Raw genomic sequence first — 24,852 nt, 5'->3', positions numbered from 1 at the left:
CAGCCCGCAGTATGTGGTCCCTCAATCTCCTATGTGTCCTCAGTGGTACTTCCTGGGGTGCAGATCAAACCATCCTACTCCATTTGTACTGGTCCCTTGTCCGTTCAAAACTCAACTATGGGTGCCTTGCTTACGGATCTGCACATCCATCCCTCTTACACCATCTCAACACTATCCACCATCGTGGCATCCGTTTGGCCACTGGCACTTTCTACACTAGCCCGGTTGAAAGTCTGTGAGCTGTAGCTGCTGAAATACCACTGTCCTACAGCCGTGACTTTCTCCTCAGCCGGTGTGCATGCCGTTCGTCTGCCATGCGTGGCCACCCATCCTATGCCTTTTTCTTCGATGATTCCCTTTGTTGCCAGTATGGGGTACGTCCCTATTCTCTGTTACCTCCTGTAGTCAGCTTTCTGCACTCGCTGCGGCAACTTCCCCGGTGGGTTGAACGCTGCACCACCTTGGCTTCGTGAAGTGGCCCGTGCTAACCTTGGCCTTCATTCGCATTCTAAGGACACTACTCTAGCATTGCTCTATCACCTTCAGTTTCATGACCTTTACATGGAGCTTCACAGTAGTACCTTTGTATACACTGATGGCTCTCGGACTGACCATGGGGTCGGGAGTGCCTTCGTCATTGGCGCCCATGTCTTTAGATATTGGCTTCCGGCACACTCCTCAGTATTTATAGCTAAGCTCTTTGCCCTGTATGAGGCCACAGAGTACATCCAGCGACACAGACTTTACAATTTTGTTGTCTGCTTAGTCACTCAGTGCCCTTCAAAGTCTATGTGCACTTTACACCACCCATCCCGTAGTGCAACGGGTCAAGGAATGCTGTCACTTGCTCACTCCTGGTGGAGCCATTGTGATGTTTATGTGGGTTCCTGGTCATGTTGGTCTGACAGGAAACGAGGCTGCTGATGCTGCTGCCAAGGCAGCCCGCTTGTTCCTATATTCTCTCCGATGATCTCTGTGTTGCCGTCTCTCATGAGATGGTGTCCCTTTGTCATCTCTAATGGCCGTCCCTTCATGGGAATAAGCTCCGTCTTATTAAGTCTCTCCCAACAGCTTGGACGACCTCCTCTCGGTCCTCCTGCCAAGGGGAGGTCATTTTAGCTCAGCTGTATATTGGGCACTTCCTTTGTAGCCATCGTCATTTGATAAATGGTGCTACCTCACCACTTTATAGACATTGTGCCTAAGTTTTAACTGTCCACCACATTCCTGACGGAATGCCCATTTTTAAACCGTTTACATTCCCACTTGGGTTTGCCGTCTAAGTTATTGGTCATTTTAGCAGATGATGCGCTGGCTGTCAACCGCGTTTTACTTTTCATCCACAAAATCAGTATGGTAAAGGCCATTTAATTTTTTGTTTTGGACCTCCGTTTCTGTATGGTGTCTTTTCTAGCCCCTTCTCCAGGTCCCTGTTTTTAGCGCTCTTCTCTTAAGTCAGTTGGGACTGATGTATAGTAGTTTTATAACTCCTCACTGACATTGTTTTCTGTAGTTTTGATGTGGGTATGTATAACCCCAGTTGTTTTTTGCGCCCTAAAGCAAAGCACAAGTACAACCAACAGTCTATTGTGACAATTTTGAATTTGTAACATAAGTGTCCTTTCCCACTTTGTATTCTTTCTGAAGCATGATTTATGACAGTAAACACAGGCTCCCATTAAAAGAGGTAGCTATCAAACTGCCATTTGGCTCTATAGATAATTTGTTGTGGCTGTTAGCTTAAATTCACGTCCACATTACTGCCCCCCCCCCCCCCCCCCCCCACACACACACACATACATACATACATTCACTCACTATCCCACGTCCCAGTACCACTGCCCAATTCGTCTCAGCTAGTTGTTTGCTGCCATCCCACACCTGAATCTGTGAAATCGTATGCCCAGCACTCTACCACGTGCGCCCCCCCCCCTCCCCCGCACCCCTAGATAGCCCACAGATGGCTTCCCACTTTCCCACAAGCTGCTAGACGCTTTCCCCCAACACCTGCCCTGCCCTGCCGTGCCCTGCCGTGCCCTGCCCTGCCCCTCCTGCCTCTCTCCATCCCTTACCCCACCCCACCCTGCATCCCCACCTTACACCAGTACACTCACCGTGGGCTAGGAAAGAGCTGAGAGTCCACCGAGCTTGAAAAAGGAAGTTCATACTGAAAACTAGCAGAGCCCTGTACCTCTTGTTTGTGTACTGTCGATGATGCAGCACTTCTGCCTTTTGGTGAGTTGTCTTGTTTATTCCTAAATAATTTGTAATTGTCAACCAGAACTTTCTGTACACTATAGAAGGATGAGATGAGATCTACTGGCAGAATCAAAGACTTCATACCTTACTGCATCTAAATAGTAAATACAAACTTTGCACAGATATTGTATAATCATGGAGATCAAAAAGCTGGTTATAATACCTTGTCCTTACATTGATGATATTAGGCGACTTCAGGCAGCGGTATTCATTGTAGCACTTCTTAGTACGTCTTGTTACAGGGTTTAGTACTGTGTGTGTATGTAAAAAGTCTGACAATTGTGGGCTAATAAACCTTAATATAAAAAAAAAAGTAAGTTTGACATTTTGTGCTGTGATGGAAACATACTAGCAGCGTAACTGAGTTTCGGTGCCTGCAACATTACATTTCAAAGAACACGATGCAGTTTTAACAGTACCATGAAACATAATGTAGCACATACTTACCTTTCATGCAGTATAAATCCTGCAAGAAATAGAGGCTCGTTACTTTTATACAATTTCACAGAATATTGTGAAGGCCAGATGTCGGCAGTTCCACATGTTTCACCTTGAAGAGACATTGCTCACTATTTGTGTTTCATGCCTGGCAATTTTTCTTTCTTTTCTTTTTATTCATCATTTGTTGGGACAACTACTAATTATATTTAAGAGATTTTATGAAACTGAAGAGCACCTTTGACTTCTCTTCTTGTTTGTTGGCTTGTTTGTGTTACCATTTGTAGTCTAAGGTAAATGGAAATTACACTCAGCAGCTGTGAAATTACCATTTCTGGTTCAATGTTTCAGGTAGAACACTTCTCAAAATATGGACTGTCTGACACAGATGACGAAGGAGATGAAAAAGGAGATAAAAAGGATCACACAGTAAAACATGGGAAAGAGAAACCACAAAAACAACTAATACATGCCGAGCAGCCAGCTGTTGATCTTAGTCTGAAGAGTGCTGAAGAATTCTTGCCATTGGGAGTTAACGAATTTGATAGCTTTAGTGGATTTAATGAAAGTAGTGCATTCAATGAAAGTAGTGGATTTAATGGAGTCAGTGGACTTAGTGAAATTGCTGGAATTGATGGCATCAATGGAATTGAAATTGATGGAATCAGGATTGATGGAATGGATGCAGTTAACATAGTAACTGGCATTGACAGTTCATTACAGGTTGAGTAATTTTTAAAAGTAATTTACAAAGGAATCCACATGTTGCTTATATTGACTGAATTATTTCAGATGAGGCTGCTGTTGTACTTCAAACATTGCAGTTAAGTGCATCAGTGCCTAATGTTTCCTCTTCATTCATTTGTTAATTGTTCATATACGCCCATGGTGCACAGTGTAGCTCTTGCCTTTTGCCTTCATTATATTTCATAATGTTACCTTCTGTTAAAGGGAAGCTTAACAGAAAAAAGTTTCCTCTTTATTGTTCACACCACTCAAGGAGTCATTCATACCTCAATACTGTTAATGGTTACAGGGAGACATTGCTGTGCCTCGCCGTCAGAGATCATGGTGTTGCATGAAGTAACTCACATAGTTGCCATCGAAATTGTCATGCTCTTGGCATTTGAGACAAATTTGTGTATTGATCCAAAGATTAACTAGAAAATTATCGGGGACCTGGATTCTTCACTGTACTGTTACAGAAAACTGTCATTAGAGTTGCCTCCTGCACTTTGACCCATGAGACAGTGTAAAATGGTCATTAATCTAACACTAAATATAAAATAACCTATAGTAGTTTAACTGCTTCCTGGAAGACTCAAAATTCAGGCCCCTGGACTGAAACATGTTAGTACACTAACTCCAACTGGTCCATCGTAACTTACAGAGCTATTCTCCCAAAAGACGAAACAGTTTAACTACTCAGGCAGTAGGTCAACAGTCCCACAGAACACTACTTTGTGTTCACATAAACAAATGTAATTTGAGAGCTTAAATTATACCTTGGCACTTGCATGTCTTTTGTTAGACACTGCCTCCAGCTAGGTAATGACTTGATATGAAACCTGCCTGTTGACCACATGCAGAAGCACTAAAATGAAACATCTTAGAAAATAAAACTTAAAATTATTGCAGGCTTTCTTTATTTCTAATAGAACTGATCACTAAGGATCACCACCAACAAAGTTAAGAAATGCTAAACACTTCAACCACCATCTCCAGCACAGAGGGCACAGGACTTACTTCCTACCTTGGGAATGGCTTACAGCTGCCTATTTGATCCTGCAAATGACAAATTTCCAAAATTGTTTCAACAATCAGAATTTTTAGCCAGTCAGCCTCAGGAGCATAAATTCAGGGATATTTATTGGTGATCCCCTACTTCATCTATTGGCACTCTTAAAGTGCTACTTACTGCCAGGAATTACAGCAAGTTTATTGCAGGCAGGAATTGGTAAACACTGGCTGTCGTGGGAGTTACTGGCCTTTAAGTTAACTTAGTATGCTCTGGCCAATACCTGTTTCAAGCTGATTGGGGAAGACACCAGCCCACCAGCTCAAAGCTGGATAAAAGTCGAAATCCATCAGCTGCAGGATGCTCTCTGTTGAGTTCCAATGATTCAAGAGGATGACTCCAATGATCCAAGAGGATGATTCCACAGCATGACAGACACTGAACTACAATGCAAGTCACACGTTGCACAAGTTGTTGTTGTTGTTGTTGTTGTTCTTTTTCAATCTAAGCCTGTCAGTCTACATGTTATAAAGTACAAATCCTCTTTTATTCTGATTTCTTCACTTAAGTTCAGTGAATTGGAACTATGGACCACACTAATAAAATTGTACTAGCAGAAGTTTTGTATCCAGAAGATAAATAGTCTGAATGCAACTAATTGTAAAATAAGTGATGATACATGGTTAACTTCAGTCTCAGAACACCTTCAGTTTCCAGCGGAAAATACCGTCTCATGCTAACATATCCGAGTCATCTGGAACCAGTGCTCCAGTGAAGTACTATATTTATCCATTTAAGACAAGAAGTCTGTAAAGGCAGTCATTTTAATCCTATCTTGGCATAATCAGTAATTACTGGAAGAACACAGAGTATTCAGCTTCACATACACCAAAGTTCATTAACTTCTATTCTTATCATGGTTGTTGGTTTTGGAAACAAACAAATCAACTTCCTACCATATTTTAAATATGTCATTCATTAACACCTTGCGGCATACCTTTCCTTGGGTAATTTGTCACACCCAACTGAGCGAAGTTAATATTATGTGATGTTTGTGTGCAGTAATCTTGTGCCTCTTCAGGGAATTAGAAATTATAACGAAGCATTAACACCATTTCTGAATTTGCTAATAAAACTGATCATAAATAATCCCTCACAATTTGACACCAAAGGTAATGTCACCAGTTACAGCTCTAGGTGAAAAACTTGTCTCCAAAGTTGTTGGTGACGTGTGTTTGCCTGACAGTGTGTTCACTTCATTCCATATTGTTTTTACTGTCATTTAAATAAGCTAATCCCATATTAAGACAGATTTTTATTAACCCAAAATATGCAAATTGTGACAATTTATAATGCTGACAGTAGAATGAGAACCATACTGAATATGGTGATAACACACAGGAAAACCTTTCAGTACAAATCATTGTTCCACAGTTCTTTACATCTTGCATCCGACATCATCCCTTGCATGATTGAACTGTTGATATGGTATGAAAGACAGTCACAAACTGTTTATCATAGATGGCTGGTTTGTGATGGGAGAGTACATAGGGTGACTCCAAAATACTCAAGTCCGAGAAATTTCAATCCTCCTTTCTGTACAAATTGGCCTGTGATTTTGAATTTCTGTGACCACTCTGTAAATTTTAGCATATTAGTGGTTACAGCTTCATAAAACCACAGTATCATAGAAACAAAGTTGATGGTTCCCGGGTCACAGCATGTGACATGTTGCAGCTGATTTCAGTGTTGCTCATGTGACAGTTGCTCTCATGTTCCTTACAAGGTGGGTAGTAATGTTTCTTTTTGTATTTGGTATGTTGACTTGCCCCAAGTGCAAGGGGTTTTATATACTCCTGCTGTGGCAAACAGTGGTGTAGGTCCTTCACAGTGCTCAAATATTCATACACCTTTCTTATTGGTTTAATCACTGTATCAATGCCGTGTTTTCTGAGTACTTTGCTGATGTGATCTATTCCAGTTTTTGCAAATAGAAAAAAAGAGTTCTCTGTAGTAGGTTCTTTGTAGCACTTTCTTCTGAAGGCAGTTCTTAAGTGATAGAGCTCATCTTCCAACTATTGTTGTTCAAATTCTTGTAGCCTGTTCTACCAGTGTTTTGATCACTCCTTTGGGCTGCTTGGGATGGTGGTCCAAATTGAGTGAAGGCATCTATCTTTCTGAATAATCTTTCTGAAGACTTTAAGGTGTAAAGTTCTGTTGGGTTTTCTAGGTACTAGTACATCCAAAAAGGAAATTTGGCCGTATGCTGGCCCCTACTTCAATTGTGCAAGAGGTGGTATTTCTCTTACATCAGCCAGAAGGCATACTGTGATGCCAACACTGATAGCAAAAATAAAATAAAATTGAAAATACAGATTGCTGAAGCTGTTTTTGATTTGACATTTTGTATTGAATAGCGGAGGTCCCACAATCAGTGCGTATCAATTTGGACTTATAGCCTGGATGTGGTTTTTAGGTTGTTTCCCTATCAGATTAGGTGAATATTGGCCTGGTACCCATGTTCCACATCAATTTGCCAAATATCCTCTTGTTCAAAGAACTTCTCCCGTCTGTGAAGTTTGATCCTGCCATGCCCGTCCATAAAAATGAAGTTGGGGCCAAATGCGTCCCTGAAAAGATATGGTGAACGAGTGCAGTGTTAAAACTACTTTGACAGGTGACTGTACTGTGTTCAGAGATTTGGAATAGGTATGCTCACAAATGATTATGCCTCCCGACAATGTAACACCTGCATACCTCCCAACGCCACTGATCAAGGCAGAAGACTAGATTTTTCACTATTTCTCCTGCCTCCCAATTATTCCATTATTTCTCCCAGTTTTTTGCTAATTATCGTCAAACCTAATAAGTTGTTCTGAAAACCCAAAATTTCAGTTTTTTTTGGGCAGTGGTCAGAAGTACTTATCTCATTAGTCACTTTTAATTGATAATCATATTGAAGTGTAGGGAAATCAGGAAGATGCGTGCAATCTGTATATCGATTGTTATTTTTCCTCGTTACTGTGCATCTTGTAGAACGTACGCCTGTATTGCTCAGTGTTGAGCAATGTTTGGACTTGGGTTCATGTGTTGTCATCGTGCTAAAGTGAAATCATTTGTTACTTCATACTTCTGTAATTGGTATAAATTTTTAGAAAGGATGATGATCATTATTTTGTTTCTTGAATCACTGAAAGGATTTATTTTTGTGTAAGTGATTATTTCATATGTATCTTATTCATCGTGTTCATAGTATTTTGATTGGGTGTTTCGTGTTCCATTATGACAAAAAAATATATAATACTGTTTTCTTGAAGCAATATGTGGAACAGTTGAGGAAAAGTATACCGGATAACTCCAAAAAGAAGATTCCAGTGCAAGGGAGGCAAAACAACACAGCTGAGAACATCATATTGCACTTGAGAATGAGAATAAATTCTCAGTGTGTCATGCTAAGCATGAAAAAATTCATAAGTGGTGAAGTGTTTCATTATTTAAATAATGAATGACACAGTTGCAGGCTTTCCAAAAATTATGGTGAATGAAATTAAGTCAAAAGTTTCCACTTCCTAGACAGTTACCGGTTCCAGTTAAATCAGTGACTAAACATAGTACAAAATTCAGCCATGAGAATGCAAGGTGGAGGGATCCTATATGTGACTTTCACCATTTATAATGTCGCTCGAAAAGTGTAAAACTGGGTCTCCACTATATTGTGAAACTTTGATAAAGAGAAAGTTCATTTATATATACTAATGACATCTAAGTAGCCTCACTTTCCTGGAATTAGTTGGAATTCCTAGGTGGAGACAGATCTTAGGCTCTGCTGTTCTTGTATTTGTAAGCATTTTTAACTAAGTCATCACTATGCAGATAATCCCTCATGGGATTTGTGGGTTATAAAACTCATCCACAAGGAATTGCAGTACTCGCTCTGTGCATACTATTTTCTCAAAGCACCAACTTTTTAATACAGAAAGATGTTGTGCATAATTATGCTGGTTCCATTTGGAAAAGGCTTGAGCACAACTGCAAAATAGGACTCTGTAACCACATTTTAAAATGTAAGTTCAGAGGTTTTGTTGTGGTGTTTTACTTTTGCACAGTATAAGACTTCCTCACAGTAATTAATTGTTTTATTGTGAAATATTATTAATTTTTAAAAACTAATACAAAATTTCTTTCAGTTGTAGTCTCTTCTACTTTTTGTCAGCATTCCGTAAACTGTATAACAACTTCTGCATGACAGAGTAGCTTCTCTCTCTCTCTCTCTCTCTCTCTCTCTCTCTCTCTCTCTCTCTCTCTCTCTCTCTCTCTCTCTCTCTCTCTCATGCAACCTCTTAACATATTTTAGGATTAATTCATTAGTCAGTTGTTGATGTGATTGTGGATACAGTTGTTCAGTACTGGCCATTTTCCTGGTTGTGTGAATGTTTTCGTCTAGCAGTTTATTTTGTATTTCCTCATACCTACATATTTCCTAATTCTTGTTGTTTGAATCTGTTTTGTGTTAGTTATTTCTATTAAAAAAACTTCAGTGGCTCTTGTAACAGCCAGATGTTGAAATTCATGGGTCTTTACAGACAAATGCAGTGTCTCCAGAAAATGAATTCACTCAGGGGAGATTGCAGTTCATTAGTAACCAAGATGAAGATGATGTAGTAATGAAGGAAGCTTATCCAACGCCCGCTGATATCGTCTCTCACATAACAGGTGAGAACATCGCAGAAATGTCTTCTATCTTAAAACTGTCAGTTATGAAAAGCTGACAGTATTTTTTCCTATATATCTGAACTTTAATTCCTGATTTCAGTACTAAGTAAAAGTAGCACATATTGCCCTCTTAAGTGTTTTTAAGAATGTGTAGAGAATTATTCTGTTGATGATTTACTTAAGTGAACCTCAGGAGGATAGAAAATGTGATCGTTAGTAAAATTGGTGCAGTTTGGTATTTATCTTACAGCTTATATTTTTCAAACTTTTTATATCAGTGGAAGTTTTAAACAGGTAGAAAGCATGGATTTTTACTGTGTGTTAAATGATAAATTAATGCACAGGTGAAGACACTGGAGTTATCATAAATCAAGTTTTTTCTTGTTGCTTTGAACTTCCTGGTGCATGCAAATGAAATGCTACATATTATTCAAGAATGTGTGAACATAATTAGTTTGAGTGTTGACATGTTGATTGCTCTGTGTCTCTGTTACAGACACGTGGCTGAAGCCCTTCTGTCTTGAAAAGGGTTTGGATGTTTCAGAAGAGAAAATTATGTCCATGAAGCGTGCATTTTTCCCAGAAGACAAGGAATCTGGTATGAAATTTGGTGATCTTACCATTCCTACTTAAATGTGTTGAAAGTGACAATTACATTGTCAGTATCTAACCAGCAAAATCAGTTACCCATTGCAGTGCAACTGTTTACAGTTTTGAATTATGGACCTGTACATTATCTGTGTAAGCTTAAGATGTGAATGTGATTTTTTGCACAGTGTGTTTTTCAACACTAATACGGAGAAAATTTCAATCTCACCTCAGTGTCTTTCTGAGTGTTAATACAAACATTATTTGTGATGAGATTACACAGCTGTTCAAGAAAAATGTTAGCACTATTCTGATGGATAGATCGGTAATTCATGTGTGTTATAGTGTTTTAAGAAATTGACCTTGTTTCTAGAGTATGTAAAAAAAATCCATAATATATTTTCTGGTGTCTAAATTTAAAGGTAGCATCCTGAACGAAGGAGAAATTAGTTGGGCTTGAAAGTTGTTTTATTCAACTAATAGCATACATAAATAGGCTTATATCACAAAGAAAAATTCTTAAATATAACGTTTTATTTCTTGAATTAAAGAAAACCGATCAATGTAGTTTGCTCTTCCTGCCAGCATAACACATTGGGAAGACTGGTCATCCTAGCTGATTGATACTGGCTAAAACCAACTCATCTACACTGAATAAGGAAAAAGTTTCTAACAGCTGCATCAAAACTCAGTGCAAATGGAATCTTTATCCTTCCCCTCTCCCAACCTTCTACCTGCTCTGCTTGGTTTTATATTGAAGCACGACGCAGTTACCTACATCTGCCTTACATGTGAAAGTTAGTACATCATAACAACAGAGTCCTGAAATGTCGCACTTGCAGGAATACCTGTGACAGCATTTAGAGAGCTAATAATCTTCCAAAACAGCTGATACTGACATCACAGCCAGCAAAGTTCAACACAGTATTGGATTACAGCATTCCAGGTAGAATCAAATGTCCATAACCTGTAAAATTTTCATTCTCAATACCTCTTTTCGTTCAAGGAATGAAATTGACTTGTGTACAACAAGCATTCTCTTGAGGCTTCAGGTAACTTGTGCAATTAAGGAGGAGGAACACACACGTTCATGACAAATGTCATTTCCTTTTGGTGTACAGGACATCTGTCAATAAGAATGATCCTTCGTGTTGCACCTATCTCAGCATCTAAATTAAGAAACTTCATACAAATTTCAGCAATCATCCAGGCATTCCTAATAATCGTAGGTGCACAGTAGTGCTTTTAGATACCTGTAAGTTTAAATTTTTTCATTATTAATAGTGGTGACTTTTTGCTACTGTCACTGTTAACACACAGCAGGGCTCTAATTTTTTTCTTTGTTGACATTTTGTCTTTTGTCTTTTGATGGAAACAAATCACAAAACATCCTATTTTGATCAGCAGTGAAAACGTTTGAGCTCACATCTGAAGGTTCTAAATTGCTTATGCACTGGTGAGATTCCAAAACTACATTTTAAACTGCAAAACACTGCCAGGATTGGATGCGGACTCGGACCATAATTTATGAACTGCCAATTAAAGCTTAAGAAACTGCACAAAATTAGGAAATTATGAAGATGAGAGCTCAGTAAGTTGAAAGAGGAGGGGGTTGTTGAGAGTTTGTCAGTTGCCTGTTTTCCCTTCAAAACAAGGATAAGAAACACAGTAGAAGACAAATGGGCACATATGAGAAATGAAGGAAAGGCAGCAGATCAGAAAGGTGAAAAGGTGAAGTCCAGTAAAAAAGAAATACCAAAACCTTAGATAATGACCAGAAACTGAATCTGACAATTGGAGAAAGTATAAAAATTGATTGAGTGAAGCAGGTGAAAGGAATAAAAGGTTTCAAAAGAGAGAATGACAATAAGTGTGAAACAGCAAAGCAGGAATGGTTAGATGAGAAATGCAAAGATGAAGCAGCATGCATAACTAAGGTGCTGCCTGTAGTAAAATATGCCTTAGGAGAAAAGAGAAGCTGTATATCAAGAGCTCTGATGGCAAGCCAGTACTAAACAAAGAAGAGAAAGCAGGAAGGTGGAAGGAAGATACAGAATGACTATCCAAAGGCAATGAAAATAGATAATTTATAGAATGGGAGTAGGAAGTGGATCAAGATGAGACGGGAGATAAATCACTGCCTGAAGAATTTGAAAGAGCACTGAAAGACCCAAGTCTAAACAACACCACTGGAGTACAAAAAATTCCCTCAGAGCTACTGATACCCATGGGAGAACTAACGGTGACAAAACTATTCCACATGTGCGACCGAGCGTGGTGGCGCAGTGGTTAGCACACTGGACTGGCATTCGGGAGGACGATGGTTCAATCCCGCGTCCGGCCCTCTTGATTTAGGTTTTCTGTGATTTCCCTAAATCGCTCCAGGCAAATGTCGGGATGGTCCCTTTGAAAGGGCATGGCCGACTTCCTTCCACGTCCTTTCCTAATCTGATGAGACCGATGACCTTGCTGTTTGGTGTCTTCCCCCAAACAACCCAACCCAACTCACATGTTGTGCAAGGTACACGAGACAGGTGAAATATCCTTAAACTTCATGCAGAATGTAATAAATCCAAAGAAGACAGGTGCTGACAGGTGTGAACACTGTAGTACTGTCAGCTTAGTAACCCACAGCTGCAGAATACTATCATGAATTATTTTGAGAAGAAAGGAATATATGGCAGAAGCCAACCTTAAGGAGGTAAGTTTCGGTTCCAGAGAAATGAAGGAACAAGCAAACTGGTACTGAGCTTCTGACCTACCTTAGAAGATGTGTTAGAAGGAAATGCAAACCTACTTGTATAGAATTCCTGGATTTAGAGAAACGTGTGGCCATATTAATTGGAACAGACTCTTAGTGACTCTGAGGGTAGCAGGAGTAAAACACAGGGAGTTAAAGGTTTTCATCTTGTACCAGAACCAGATGGCAGTTGTAGAAAGTTGAAGAGCATGAAAAGGGAGCAGTTGTTGTCAAGGGAATGAGACATGATTGTAGCCTATCCTAAATGTTGTTTAACCTGTACACTGAGCAAGCTGTGGAGGAAAGCAATGAGAAAGTTGGAAAGGGAATTTAAGTTCTGTGAGAAGAAATAAAAACTTTGAGGATCACTGATGACACAGTAATTCTGTCAGACAGCAAAGGACCTAAGAGAGCAACTGAGTGTAAGAGGAGGGACAAAAAAAAAAAAAAGTGTTCGACTGACTTGGGAATTCTAAACATAGTGAGATGAATGTTGAAGACCAACCTCTTTCTGGACAACTTGCAACATTGGAATTGAGGAAAACATTGAAAAAAAATCTGCCAAAAAATTAACAAGGTTCGTTTACTTGATCGACCAAATTTCATGAAAGACAGGTGAGAGTTGGGGCTCATGCCAGTGGATTTTGAGTGAGAATTTGCACATGAGATGTGTTGCTGCTAAATTTGTTCTGCACCTTCTCAGACAGAAGCAAAAAACCCATGTGCATGAATGTGTGCCAGGACTGGAAGAATGGATATTTAAAGTGATTCACATTTTTTGGACAAAGCCATTACAGGTGATGAGAGTTGGTGTTATGGGTATGACCCAGAAATGAAGCTAATGGAGGGACTCCCAACTCTCCCAGACCAAAAAAGCAAGGCAGGTGAAGTTGAATGTGAAAGCGATGATCATTATCTCTTTTGATGTTGATGGAATTGTGTGTTGGGAATTTGTACCACCTGGCCAGTTTTGTTTGGAAGTTTTAATATGTCTGTAAGAGGATGTACGGAGGAAACACTTGGAACTTTGGCAATCAGGTTACTCGTCTGTTCATCACAAATCTCCCCCCCCCCCCTCCCCCCCCCCCCCCCCCCACACACACACACACACACACAGCCTTAAGAGTGACCCACTATATGGCATCTCAGGGATGATCTGTTGTTCCCTACACCCTGTATTTGACAGACCTAGCCCCCATGTAACTTTTTCTATCCCTGCAAATAAAAAATGCTAAAAGGGAAGCATTACGATATAGAAGTGGTGAAAATAGCTTTACAAGGCTCTCTGGACAATATCAAAGTTGTAAAGTTCCAGACATGCCTCAAATGGTGGGAAGACTTGACACGTTCATTGGATCTAATGAATAGTACTTCGAAGGTGACTGACGGAATTTTGTAAAAAAGGTTCATGAATAAATTTTTATAAAACCCTGGTTCCCACTGCCTCCCCCCCCCCCCCCCCCCCCCCACCCCCACCCCACCCCACCCCAGTTAGAAAATTGAAAATAAATTACAAGCTGAACAGCAACAAAAATAATCGAATATAGTGGATAAAATTGGAGAATACTGAGAGAATTAGTTTAGGAAATAGGATACAAAAAGTAATAGAACAGCTTCGCGAAGTAGAGGCAAATGGTCATAGGTTGCAACAGTTACTTGGAAATGAAGCATGCACAGGATAGACTAGTGTGGAGAGCTGCATAAAGCAATTCTTTGGCATGAAGACCATGACAGAAACACCAGTTATCAGCTGTGGCAGCATACTTTCCTTCCATTGTTAGATACTTTTGAAGTCGACCACATTACTGTCTTATTGCGACTTACAACCGTCATGGTGAAGTCTTGTTGCATTACTGGTATTGTAGGGTCATTAGGACCAGAGTTTCCTTAATTTCAAAATCAAGGGAATGAAAATGAAGCTCTTATAACCAACTTAGCATTAATAGTTACTTCACACTTCAAAATCTGAATTAGGATTTTACAATGACCGTCCGTAATCCAAAATGAGATTTTCACTCTGCAGCAGAGTGTGCACTTATATTGCACTTCCAGACAAATTAAAAATGTGGACCAGACCGAGACTTGAACTCGGGACCTTTGCCTTTCATGGGAAAGTGCTCTATCGTCTGAGCTACCCAAGCATGATTCACATCTCATCCTCACAGATTTACTTCTGCCAGTACCTCGTATCCTACCTTTCCAACTTCACAGAAGCTCTCCTGCAAACCATGCAGAACTAGCACTCCTGGAAGAAAGGCTGTTGCAGAGACACGGGTTAGCCACAGCCTGGGGGATGTTCCAGAATGAGATTTTCACTCTGCAGTAGAGTGTGCTTGGGTAGCTCAGACAGTAGAGCACTTGCCGCAAAAGGCAAAGGTACAGAGTTCAAGTCTCTGACTCCACTTCTTGGCACTTCTTCTTCTTCTTGGCGCTTCTTCTTCTTCTTCTTGGCGCTTCTTCTTCTTCTTCTTGGCGCTTCTTCTTCTTCTTCTTCTTGGCGCTTCTTCTTCTTCTTCTTGGCACTTCTTCTTCTTCTTCTTGGCGCTTCTTCTTCTTCTTCTTGGCACTTCTTCTTCTTCTTCTTGGCGCTTCTTCTTCTTCTTGGCGCTTCTTCTTCTTCTTCTTGGCGCTTCTTCTTCTTCTTCTTGGCGCTTCTTCTTCTTCTTCTTGGCGCTTCTTCTTCTTCTTCTTGGCGCTTCTTCTTCTTCTTCTTGGCGCTTCTTCTTCTTCTTCTTGGCGCTTCTTCTTCTTCTTCTTGGCGCTTCTTCTTCTTCTTCTTGGCGCTTCTTCTTCTTCTTCTTGGCGCTTCTTCTTCTTCTTCTTGGCGCTTCTTCTTCTTCTTCTTGGCGCTTCTTCTTCTTCTTCTTCTTCTTGGCGCTTCTTCTTCTTCTTCTTCTTGGCGCTTCTTCTTCTTCTTCTTCTTGGCGCTTCTTCTTCTTCTTCTTCTTCTTCTTCTTGGCGCTTCTTCTTCTTCTTCTTCTTCTTCTTCTTGGCGCTTCTTCTTCTTCTTCTTCTTCTTCTTCTTCTTCTTGGCGCTTCTTCTTCTTCTTCTTGGCGCTTCTTCTTCTTCTTCTTGGTGCTTCTTCTTCTTGTAGTGTAGTGAAGAAAATAAAAACAAACTTTTGATCTGCTTTTCACAAAAGTATGAAAGGAGCAGCAACACAGCTATAACCACACAACAAACTGCTGCTGTCCTTTTTCTGTTTCTTAGTGTCACTTTTTCAGCAACACTGCACGGAATGCCAGATTACAGTGAACTGATGAAGGAAACTTAATGTAGCGTCTGTATCTTCAGTTCAGATAACTGTACAGATTTTTACTTTACTGGATAACTGTACACTTAAATTAAAGGCATAAGGCCCTTTAAATGATTAAGCATGAATATTCTCCCTTTTTAATGCAGAAGCATTAGGAGTTCCAGCATTCAGGAAGGTCTGGTTATTTTTCAGTATGTATCACCAGGGTGTATACGACCCGGGACAACCGGGAGATCCGGGAAAAACCCGGGAATTTTTTCATCCAGGAGAAAACCGGGAAAAACCCGGGAATTGTTTAGAATTCCGGGAATTTTTCATTGTTTTTGTTTTCAGTTAATTTTTTGTGATTGTGACTGGTAAGAACCAATACTCTAACAAAGGATATTATTGTATCCCGCTGCAGAATAATAATGCAACAACAAAACATGAACGGGAGGAAAAAATAAATAAAGTCGAAAATAAATTAAGTTGCAAAGGAAATGTGCCATATACAACAACAAAACAGTGCTCATACAAGCGTCTGCCAACAGTAAAGTGTGTCAAAGGCTTTAGGAACACTATGCAATGCTTTATAACAACAAACTGCCTCTGACGAGCATGACGTGACGACTGTTTAAATTAGATTCGTTTGAGCAGTTGCGGGCGGGCTCTTGCTCATGCGCAGTTGAGTCGCGAATGAGTAGTACCGTCTCCTGCTTCTGGTTACGGAAGTGTGGCTGGGCACCACTACTTAATATTGCCCCTGTTCGGAAATACCGTAGATCCGGGGCTGATGCACAGAGCAGTCTGAGTTGTTGTGTGGAGGTGGGTCGTCTCCACGTAACCTGTGTTTACGTTCAGTGATTTTGTTGTTTCCTCTTCGTTTATTGCTCTCACATTAAATGATAACAAAATGGATTTTTGTGGCCGGTAGTTATCAAATCAATTAAAATACGTTCGCATAATTACGGCAGGCTAAAATATGTTAATAGTTTCAGATTTTATTTCCACCTTTCACAATCAAGCGTTAATCGCCTTACAGAACAATGAAGTTATTTTTCCCGGTTTGCTAAAGAGATTTGGCTTTTATTAATCCTTTCTACTGAGGCAGTCAATTTATTTGAAACGAAGTGTTTGATTTCACACTATTGGCTAGTTGCAACTGTTCGCTGCATTTCAAGTGCACGTATGGCATGCTATAATAAAGAATCGAACATGAGTACTGGTACTCCAAGAAAATTTACATACGGATGTGCATTTTAAGCTGAATTATGCATTTTAATATGGTTCGTGAAATCCCGATGCTCTTGAAGTATCCTTTGATGTCTTGTTTCTTTTATGACATAATGTAAGATCTTTTAATGTTTTACACATACGAACAACTGCTGAAATGGACCTATTTTTAACAGGTCATGGGAAAATGTTGCTAATGGTGGTTTGAAAAGCGTTACATTTAAAGCAGATTTCCTTTTACACAAGATGAACTATGTGCAAGAATGTACGATGAATTTCTTAAATCACAAAGCGTTTGACTCTCATTTAAAAATCAACTTTTTGAGGATGACCATCTAGAAGAATTTAAAGTCCAGAAGATGAGACATTTGCGTCATTATTAAAAATTTTACTGGCACATTTGTGTGATGTATCTTAACGCGTAAGACGCGCAAAAATGATCAACATTATATGTGGAAGCTTAGCTCATCTTCCAACTTATTAATCTTCGCGACCAATATTATATGTGAGTGCTATGTATATTAATTTAAACCATTAACTTTTCTTATTTGTGTATTCGTGCTACTTAAGAGTGATCTTGCTATTGACTGACTACATCACGTGTCATATTGCTGTCATCAGCTGGTGAGATCACGTGAATGAGCTATGACGCTTACAAAAGCACATCGCTTTCTCGATTTCAATGCTTTGGAAAGTGACATGCGTTGTTTGGTGGAATTCAAATTTATACCTTCATAATACGAAAATATGCAGCGTACATGTTGCTGCACATCAAAGGTCTTTCGAAACGTGTTTTTCCCCTTTAGTTTTGTTTTCTAAAGTGCCGGGAAATTCTACGTCGGTATATAAAACCAAAAACATTCAAAGGATTGATGACTTTTACAGTATACTGTCACTTAACAAGGAAAAAGTGTATTTTCACCCGGAAGAAAGTGTATTTTTAACTGGGAAGTCCGGGAAAAATCCGGGAATTTTTTTTCCTTGTCCACGTATACACCCTGATTACGTGAAGGAGATAGTAAAGTTTTTGCTGTTCAAGCAGTAAAATGTCAGCATCAGTCATGATGTTTGAATTTATTACTTCTTTACTACAGAGTATTCGCAACACAGTTTGCAGGCAGTATCTAATTATACCACTGAATGTACCTGCAAAATTATATCATTGTATGACACACAGTTCAGGACTTAGGATGTTTTGCTGAAGGAGAAGGGCAAATTACCCAGACTATATTCTTCCAGTTTTTTGAAATGAAAGCACTCTGATGTGTATGCTTAAAGTGAGGTATTTACACATTAACTCATTTGTGAAATGATTAGACATTTGAAGCAGTTTTATGCGTAGAAGTTTGATTTTTCAAAGAATTGGGAATTCCTTAATATGGATTTTTGCTGTATCTGAGATCAGCTGAAAATAAAGGAAAGTAAATTTTTAGGCATTGGGGCTTATAACTGTGAGTAACATTGAAGCAATTAGACTTGAATTTTAAATTCTGTCTATCAAAATGCTGTTCATATTTTGCAGAATGGTGAAAGAATAATTTGAGCAGCTAGTCACCAGTGATTTAAGTATCTTGGTACACAAAGATACAGTATAATGGTCTAGCATCGTGTGGTAATGTTCATGAACTGTTCAATGCAAAATTGTAAGTATCAGAAAAGACAAACTCCCACAAGCAAATACCACTGTTAACCAGCGCTTTCATGAATGAAACAGTCAAAGTCTGGACCATCGTACAGCCCTTTTGCTTCCCAATTTGACATTTTGTGTCCTTCCACAGGACAAAAAAATGCCAAAGGCTAAAAATTCGGCTCATGAGCATGGTTTTGCCGTATCCTAATTGCACAATAAAAAATTTTTAGGGATGTTCAAAAAGGATCGACCTTACTTTTTATTGTTGAAACCATTAATGGTATCAGGGTGTGCGCACTCGGTTATGAGACAATGTGGTGCACATGTGACCTTGTTTTTTTCCCTAGCTGTCGACCAGGGAGCACGTGATACTCATCTGATTTTGTGGTGATGGTCTTTCCATTTCGACGTTTTGAATTTCCAGAGTTGTACTAATTATCTGTTTATAGCTTTTGAAGGAAAGTTGTAAAATTGTGGTGACCACATGTACAAATTTGTTATGAAATAGTCTTTAAACTGATGTCTACCATTTTCATGGCATTTATGGTCTGTAGGACTCCTTAGTGGTGAAAGGGTGATATTACTGAGCAATTCTTGGTGTTAAACTCCTGTCAGCCTTTGATGGACTTCTCTTACTGTCACTAACACAGAAATTTCTGTAAATGGTTACTTTACCTGAGCATGTGTGCCTTTTGGTATATGCCTCACAGGGCCATGTGGTCCTGTTAGACATTTATAGACCCTGCCACAGAATGACAACATATAGCTGTTGGGGGAACCTGTTTCCTGATCCATTATATTTTGGTTGTGCAACTATAGAAACTTCATTTCATCAACTGATACTCTGGCCATGTACTTTCTGGCCATCTTGGGTTAGTGAACAGCCTGAGGTTACTGCAGTTGAACCTATTATTCTAAACACAAGAAGTGATTCACTGCACATGTGGCCACACCATGTCCAAGGACCAGAGATAATTGGTGGCAAAGATGTTTGTGTGAACTTAGTCTGTTCCCCTGTGGTGTCGGGGGCTAGAATAGATCCACAGCCCTTCCTAGTATGTCATAGGAGGCAACTAATAGGAGTTTCTTTATTGGGTCAAGTTTTTTACCTGGATCTTGTGACTGTTTTTTGGACTTTTGAAGGTTTTTGTTCTTTTCACTGTTTTCAACACTTTTCCCCCCCTCACATTTTTTGGCTTTTGAAATTGTGGCCACCTTTTTGGGTTTGACCTCCACTTTCCCAATATTACCAAAGTGCAGGCCATTTGCGGAAGGACGCCTTATTGCGGCGCATTACCTCTCTGCTGTGCGCTGTTACCTTTTGCACCTACCAATCAAGTGAATCTACCTCTGCACCCGAAATCCAGCGCTGTAGTCAGTCTGTTGTGGTTGGTTTGTCATGAACCTTCTCAATGGTAGCACCCTGACAATGCAATGATTGCACTGCTGTTGTGCAAGTTGTGACCACCTCATGTCAGCCAAGGAGCAGGTGCCTGTCCACTTCAGGATACTGGGACTGTGGGCAATGGCTACTGTGCCAGGCTGCATTTGCCTTGATGGGGTGGCGCCCATGTGAGAGCCTGCAATTGGGAAGGATGATCTGCAGTGAAACAGATCAACTTTAATGGTGGCTGTGCCAACACAGCCATCTCATCAGTCAGGAACAGTGATTTTATTGCAGAAGTTTACAATACTATGGCATTACTGTCATTGACCATGCTTTAATATGACAGCCAGGCAAGGATAAATGAAAGTGGACAGTTTGCAGAGTTCTTGGTTTTTTCTCGCATTCACAATGGCTCTTTTGCCTCAATGAAGCCAATGTTTTTCATTGATAATATTGAAGATCGATTTGGGGAGGTTGCGGCAATAGACAAGATGAGAAATGAATCTTTGTTAATCAAAGCATCAAACGCCAACCAATTGGAGGCACTTCAGGCCTGTGTCAAGTTAGGAGATATACCAGTCACCATTTCTCCTCATAACAAACTCAGTAGGATTCCAGGTGTTACCTTCCATTGGGACCTAACACTACAGACTGATGAAGAGCTGTGCATTAATCAGGCGCAGTGTGGACTCCATTTTGTTCACCACACGCTGAAGGGGCCCAAGGATGATAGAGGGGACACTGGAGGTTTTGTCCTAGACATTGATGGCAACATTTTACCTGAGAAGGTTAAGGTCATGGTTTGTAGGTGTGATGTTAGGCATTACTTTGCTCCTCTGATGAGATGTTTAACGTGCTAAAGGTTCCTACACATGTCCTCTCCCTGTTCTAATGAGGCTATATGTAGGGCATATGGACGGGTGTCCCATGAGGGCAGCCTTTGTACCCATTCCCTCAATGTGTCAACTGCCTGGAACCACATCCTCCTCATTCACCACAGTGCCCAGTGTTCAAGAGGGAGAACAACATACAAGAGTATAAAACACTTCACTGCTTGTCTCACCAAGATGCAGAGAAAAAGTTTTAAAGACTTCATCTGACTAATATGGCCTTCAGTTTTGACAGTCTTGTCACAGTCCACACCTCATACGATGACAATGTCTCCCATGACACCTTCTAGCCATGGTCATATTCCAGGGGCCTGCCCCACAGTTTGTGGAGGGAACATCAGCTTCCTCATCCCCTACATGTATAGCACCAGTGGTTCCTATACCATCAGGTGGCCAGAGATGCCTAGTCATCCTCTGGTGTCAGGGATGAGGACACCAGTCAAGGTGGACTCCTCTCAAGACAAGGAACAGCAGCCACAGGCTGCAGGCTGAAGAAAAGTACAGTCCTCTTATCCCCCAAAAGATAAAATGGGGAAATCTTCACAGGAATTGAAGTCTCAGAAGGATAAGCGGAAAAAGAAGTTACTTTCTGAAGCTTCGGATGTTCAGCTCCGCACCCCTGCAGCGGTCGAGCCTATGCACATGGCCAAAGGATCATGCAACAGACTGGACCACAACCTTGTAGCAAAGTAATAACACCCATTATCCATTTGCCATTTTCTCAGACCTCACTCTAATGCTCCTTCAATGGCACTGTAATGGCTACTATCGCCATTTGGCTGATCTACATCATTTAATGGCTACTTACTCAATAATTGGCATAGCACTTCAGGAAACACGGTTTATGGCTCTGAAAAACTATCAACCCAACTGTACCAATTGCATTAATGTTAAGAGTGTCCAGTGGGGTCTGTACCCTCATACGCTCTGATATTTTTCAGTGAGTAATTGCCCCTTACCACTGCACTAGAGGTCATGGCCATCAGTTTCTCCCTGTCAGTTCAGATGACAATATGTGATGTTTATCTACCCCCACACAGACCTTTCAGTTGTCACAAGCTGTCAGAGTTCATGGCACAGCTAGTCGACTTATTCTTGTTGAGTAATTAAATATCCATAATCCTCTATGGGGCAGCATCACTGTCTTGCAGAGTCTGAGTACTAGAACATATCCTTCCAGAATTGAATGTCTGCCAACTCAACACTGGAGCTGCACCCCCGTCTCGGTGTAGCCCAGGAAACATTTTCAGTAATTGATCTTGCAGTTTGCTGCCCGAGCATTTTACAACTATTTCAGTGGTGCATCCATGGTGATCTTTGTGACAGCGACAATTTTCCTATCGTTCCCTCCATCTCCCCCCACAGACATCCAGAACATGGTCAAAGTTGGTCGCTTCAGAAAGCCGATTGGCAGGCTTTCTCCTTTGCAGCCACTTTTGCAGCCACTCATGTGACAGATAGCAACAAATGGTTACAGGATACTATTACTCATGCTGCAGCAGTAGCAATACCCTACTCCTCCAGCTCATCCTGATGATGGCCAGTGCCATGGTGCTCTGAAGATAGCCACAGCTATCAATGGCACAAGTACCATCCCTCTATGGAAAATTTAATAGCATTCAAGAGACTCCAGGTGATAGTGCGGATTTCAATAAAGAAAGGGAAGCAGGAGTGTTGAGAGCAATATGTCTCAACTATGCGATCCCCCCTTCACCCCCCATTCCAAGTATGGACTAAATTCCACTGCATTCCACCCACAGTGGTTTCTAGCAACCTTGTCAATGGTAACATCTGCACTTATCCCATGGTACCTGCTGAATATTTACTGGCACACTAAGATGAAGTGTCTGCATGCAGTAATTACCATCTTCATTCCCTGACGAGGAAACCCCTTGCTGAACACTGCCTGCGATCTTTCCATGCACACAGCTCTCTATCATATAATGTCCCTTTCAGTGAATGGGAGCTTAGCAGCAATTCGACAGTGTCATGATATGGCCCCTGAAATCAACAAAATCCGTAACCAAATGCTCAAACATCTTTGTGCTGACAGTATGAAACACACCCCCAGACTTCTTAATCACATTTGGTAGGAGGGAGTATTTCCCTCTCAATGGCGGGAAGGTATTATTATTATTCTTGTCCTGAAACTGGGAAAGGACCCACATATTTTAACTAACTACCGACCAGTCTCTGATGAATGGGCTGTGTAAGCTATTTGAACGAATGGGCAGTCGCTCGCTGTCTTTGTTGGTGCCTTGAAGATGGGCGGCTATATCAAGATTCCAAAGTGGCTTTTGGGCTCACCGGTCCACCGCAGATCACCTGGTTCATTTGAAATCAGCAGTGTGCAATGCTTTTGTGCATCGCCAACATCTGATTGCTGTCTTCTATGTCCTATGGAAGGCATACCATACCATGTGGCAACATCATGTCCTCTCTGTGCTGCAGTAGTGGGGTTTTTGGGGCAGTTTATCCATTTTTATTCAGAATTTCCTCTCTCTCCAATTTTTTCTGGTTCGGATAGTGTAAACTCTCAGGAGCCACTATATATAGGACGCTGGAGTCCCTCAGGGATTGGCTCTGAGCATAACACTGTTTGCCATCGCCATCAGTGGTATTGTAAATGCAATGAGCCCCACAATCTCTCCACCACTGTATGTGGGTGACCTTTGCCAATACTATGCCTCTGCATCATTGCACCACTGTGCGCCAACTTAAGGGGGTTGGCTGGAGAGTCCATGACTGGGCCATGAATCACTCTATCAATTTTCTCCAGAAAAATCGTGAGTTATGCATTTTTGTCTACTCCGTACAGTGCACTTGCACCCACGAATTTACCTTGGTGACCTGGTACTTGAAGTTATTGAAACTTTCCAGTTCTTAGGTATTTCATTTGATCACAAGCTAACTTTGCTGCTGCATGTTTGCCAGCTCAAGGCAGTTTGCATGAAGAAGCTGAATGCTCTCCATTTTCATAGTCACTACTCGTGAGGCATGGGTCCCACAGTTCTGAGATTTTACAAAGCACTGATTTTTGAACTGCTTGGACTAAGGATGTTGCCTATGGGATGGCAGCACTGTCCATACTGCATTTGCTGAACCCTGTTCACCACACTGGATGCGGTTGGTAACGCCATACGAGCCCTGTTGACAGCCTCGTGGCGGAAGCCATTATCCCGCTGCTGCGGGTTAGATGAGCAGCTTCTGGCAAGTTATGAACTCGTAATCTGTCTGATGTCTACCACCCATGTCACTCAACTCTCTTCCACAACCAGCAGTTCAGACTGTTTGCGCATTGTCCAAAACTGGGAAGACCAGCTGGTATCCTACTTGATATTCTGCTGAAGGTCCTCCAACAGGCTTCGTTAGTCTGTGAGCCTAGAGTTCCCTCTCCACACCTTCCATGGGCTGTACCCTGTCGTGTGATACAGATGGACCTCTTTTGAGGCCCCAAGAAGGATGCTGAGCCTACCATTCTCGGACACCTGTTTCTTTCAATCCTCCACAATTATTAAGATAGATATTTTATTGTCACATAACATGTTTTTATACAATCATTCGATTAAGAACATTGGTGACTCGTCAGTCTTTAACCTAAGTTGTTACAGTATTTTATATACTGCAGGAAATACATAATACATACATTGCTTATTATAATAAAAATACAACATTATATTTTAGATCTTTTCGTAACTCATTGAATCATTACCATAGCCTTCACACACCCATATGAAGTATGGATGTACTGAACAGGATACAAACTGCCATTCAAACTATAATTCTATATTTAAACATGAATATACAGTGAATGTGTATACTTTGTATCTATATGGCTTCGAAAGTATACCATTTGTACTTGTATCTTTACTCCCTATTCCTATTTATAAATTCTTCTAAACTATAACATTGCTTTTTATTCATTTAGAAATTCTTCTAGACTATAACAACATTTGCTTTTTAGGTATGTGCCAATGGTCTCCAATGTGGATTCCCAAAA

The 24,852-nt window shown here is 40.6% G+C and overlaps 1 protein-coding gene across 3 annotated transcripts in view; it reads left to right on the top strand.

The window, feature by feature from the left end:
* LOC124721137 (nuclear pore complex protein Nup98-Nup96-like) overlaps window positions 1-24,852 on the top strand; it is a 229,336-nt gene that overhangs the window by 92,364 nt on the left and 112,120 nt on the right. For all 3 annotated transcript variants that reach the window (XM_047245955.1, XM_047245953.1, XM_047245954.1), the window contains 3 exons: window positions 3,049-3,420; window positions 9,019-9,148; window positions 9,645-9,746. In XM_047245955.1, coding sequence (XP_047101911.1) covers window positions 3,049-3,420; window positions 9,019-9,148; window positions 9,645-9,746 — 604 coding nt within the window. The remainder of the gene's footprint in view (window positions 1-3,048; window positions 3,421-9,018; window positions 9,149-9,644; window positions 9,747-24,852) is intronic.

This window comes from Schistocerca piceifrons, chromosome X (assembly GCF_021461385.2).
Source record: "Schistocerca piceifrons isolate TAMUIC-IGC-003096 chromosome X, iqSchPice1.1, whole genome shotgun sequence".
Classification (NCBI taxonomy): Eukaryota; Metazoa; Arthropoda; class Insecta; order Orthoptera; family Acrididae; genus Schistocerca; species Schistocerca piceifrons.
This window is presented reverse-complemented; position numbering and strand designations above follow the sequence as displayed.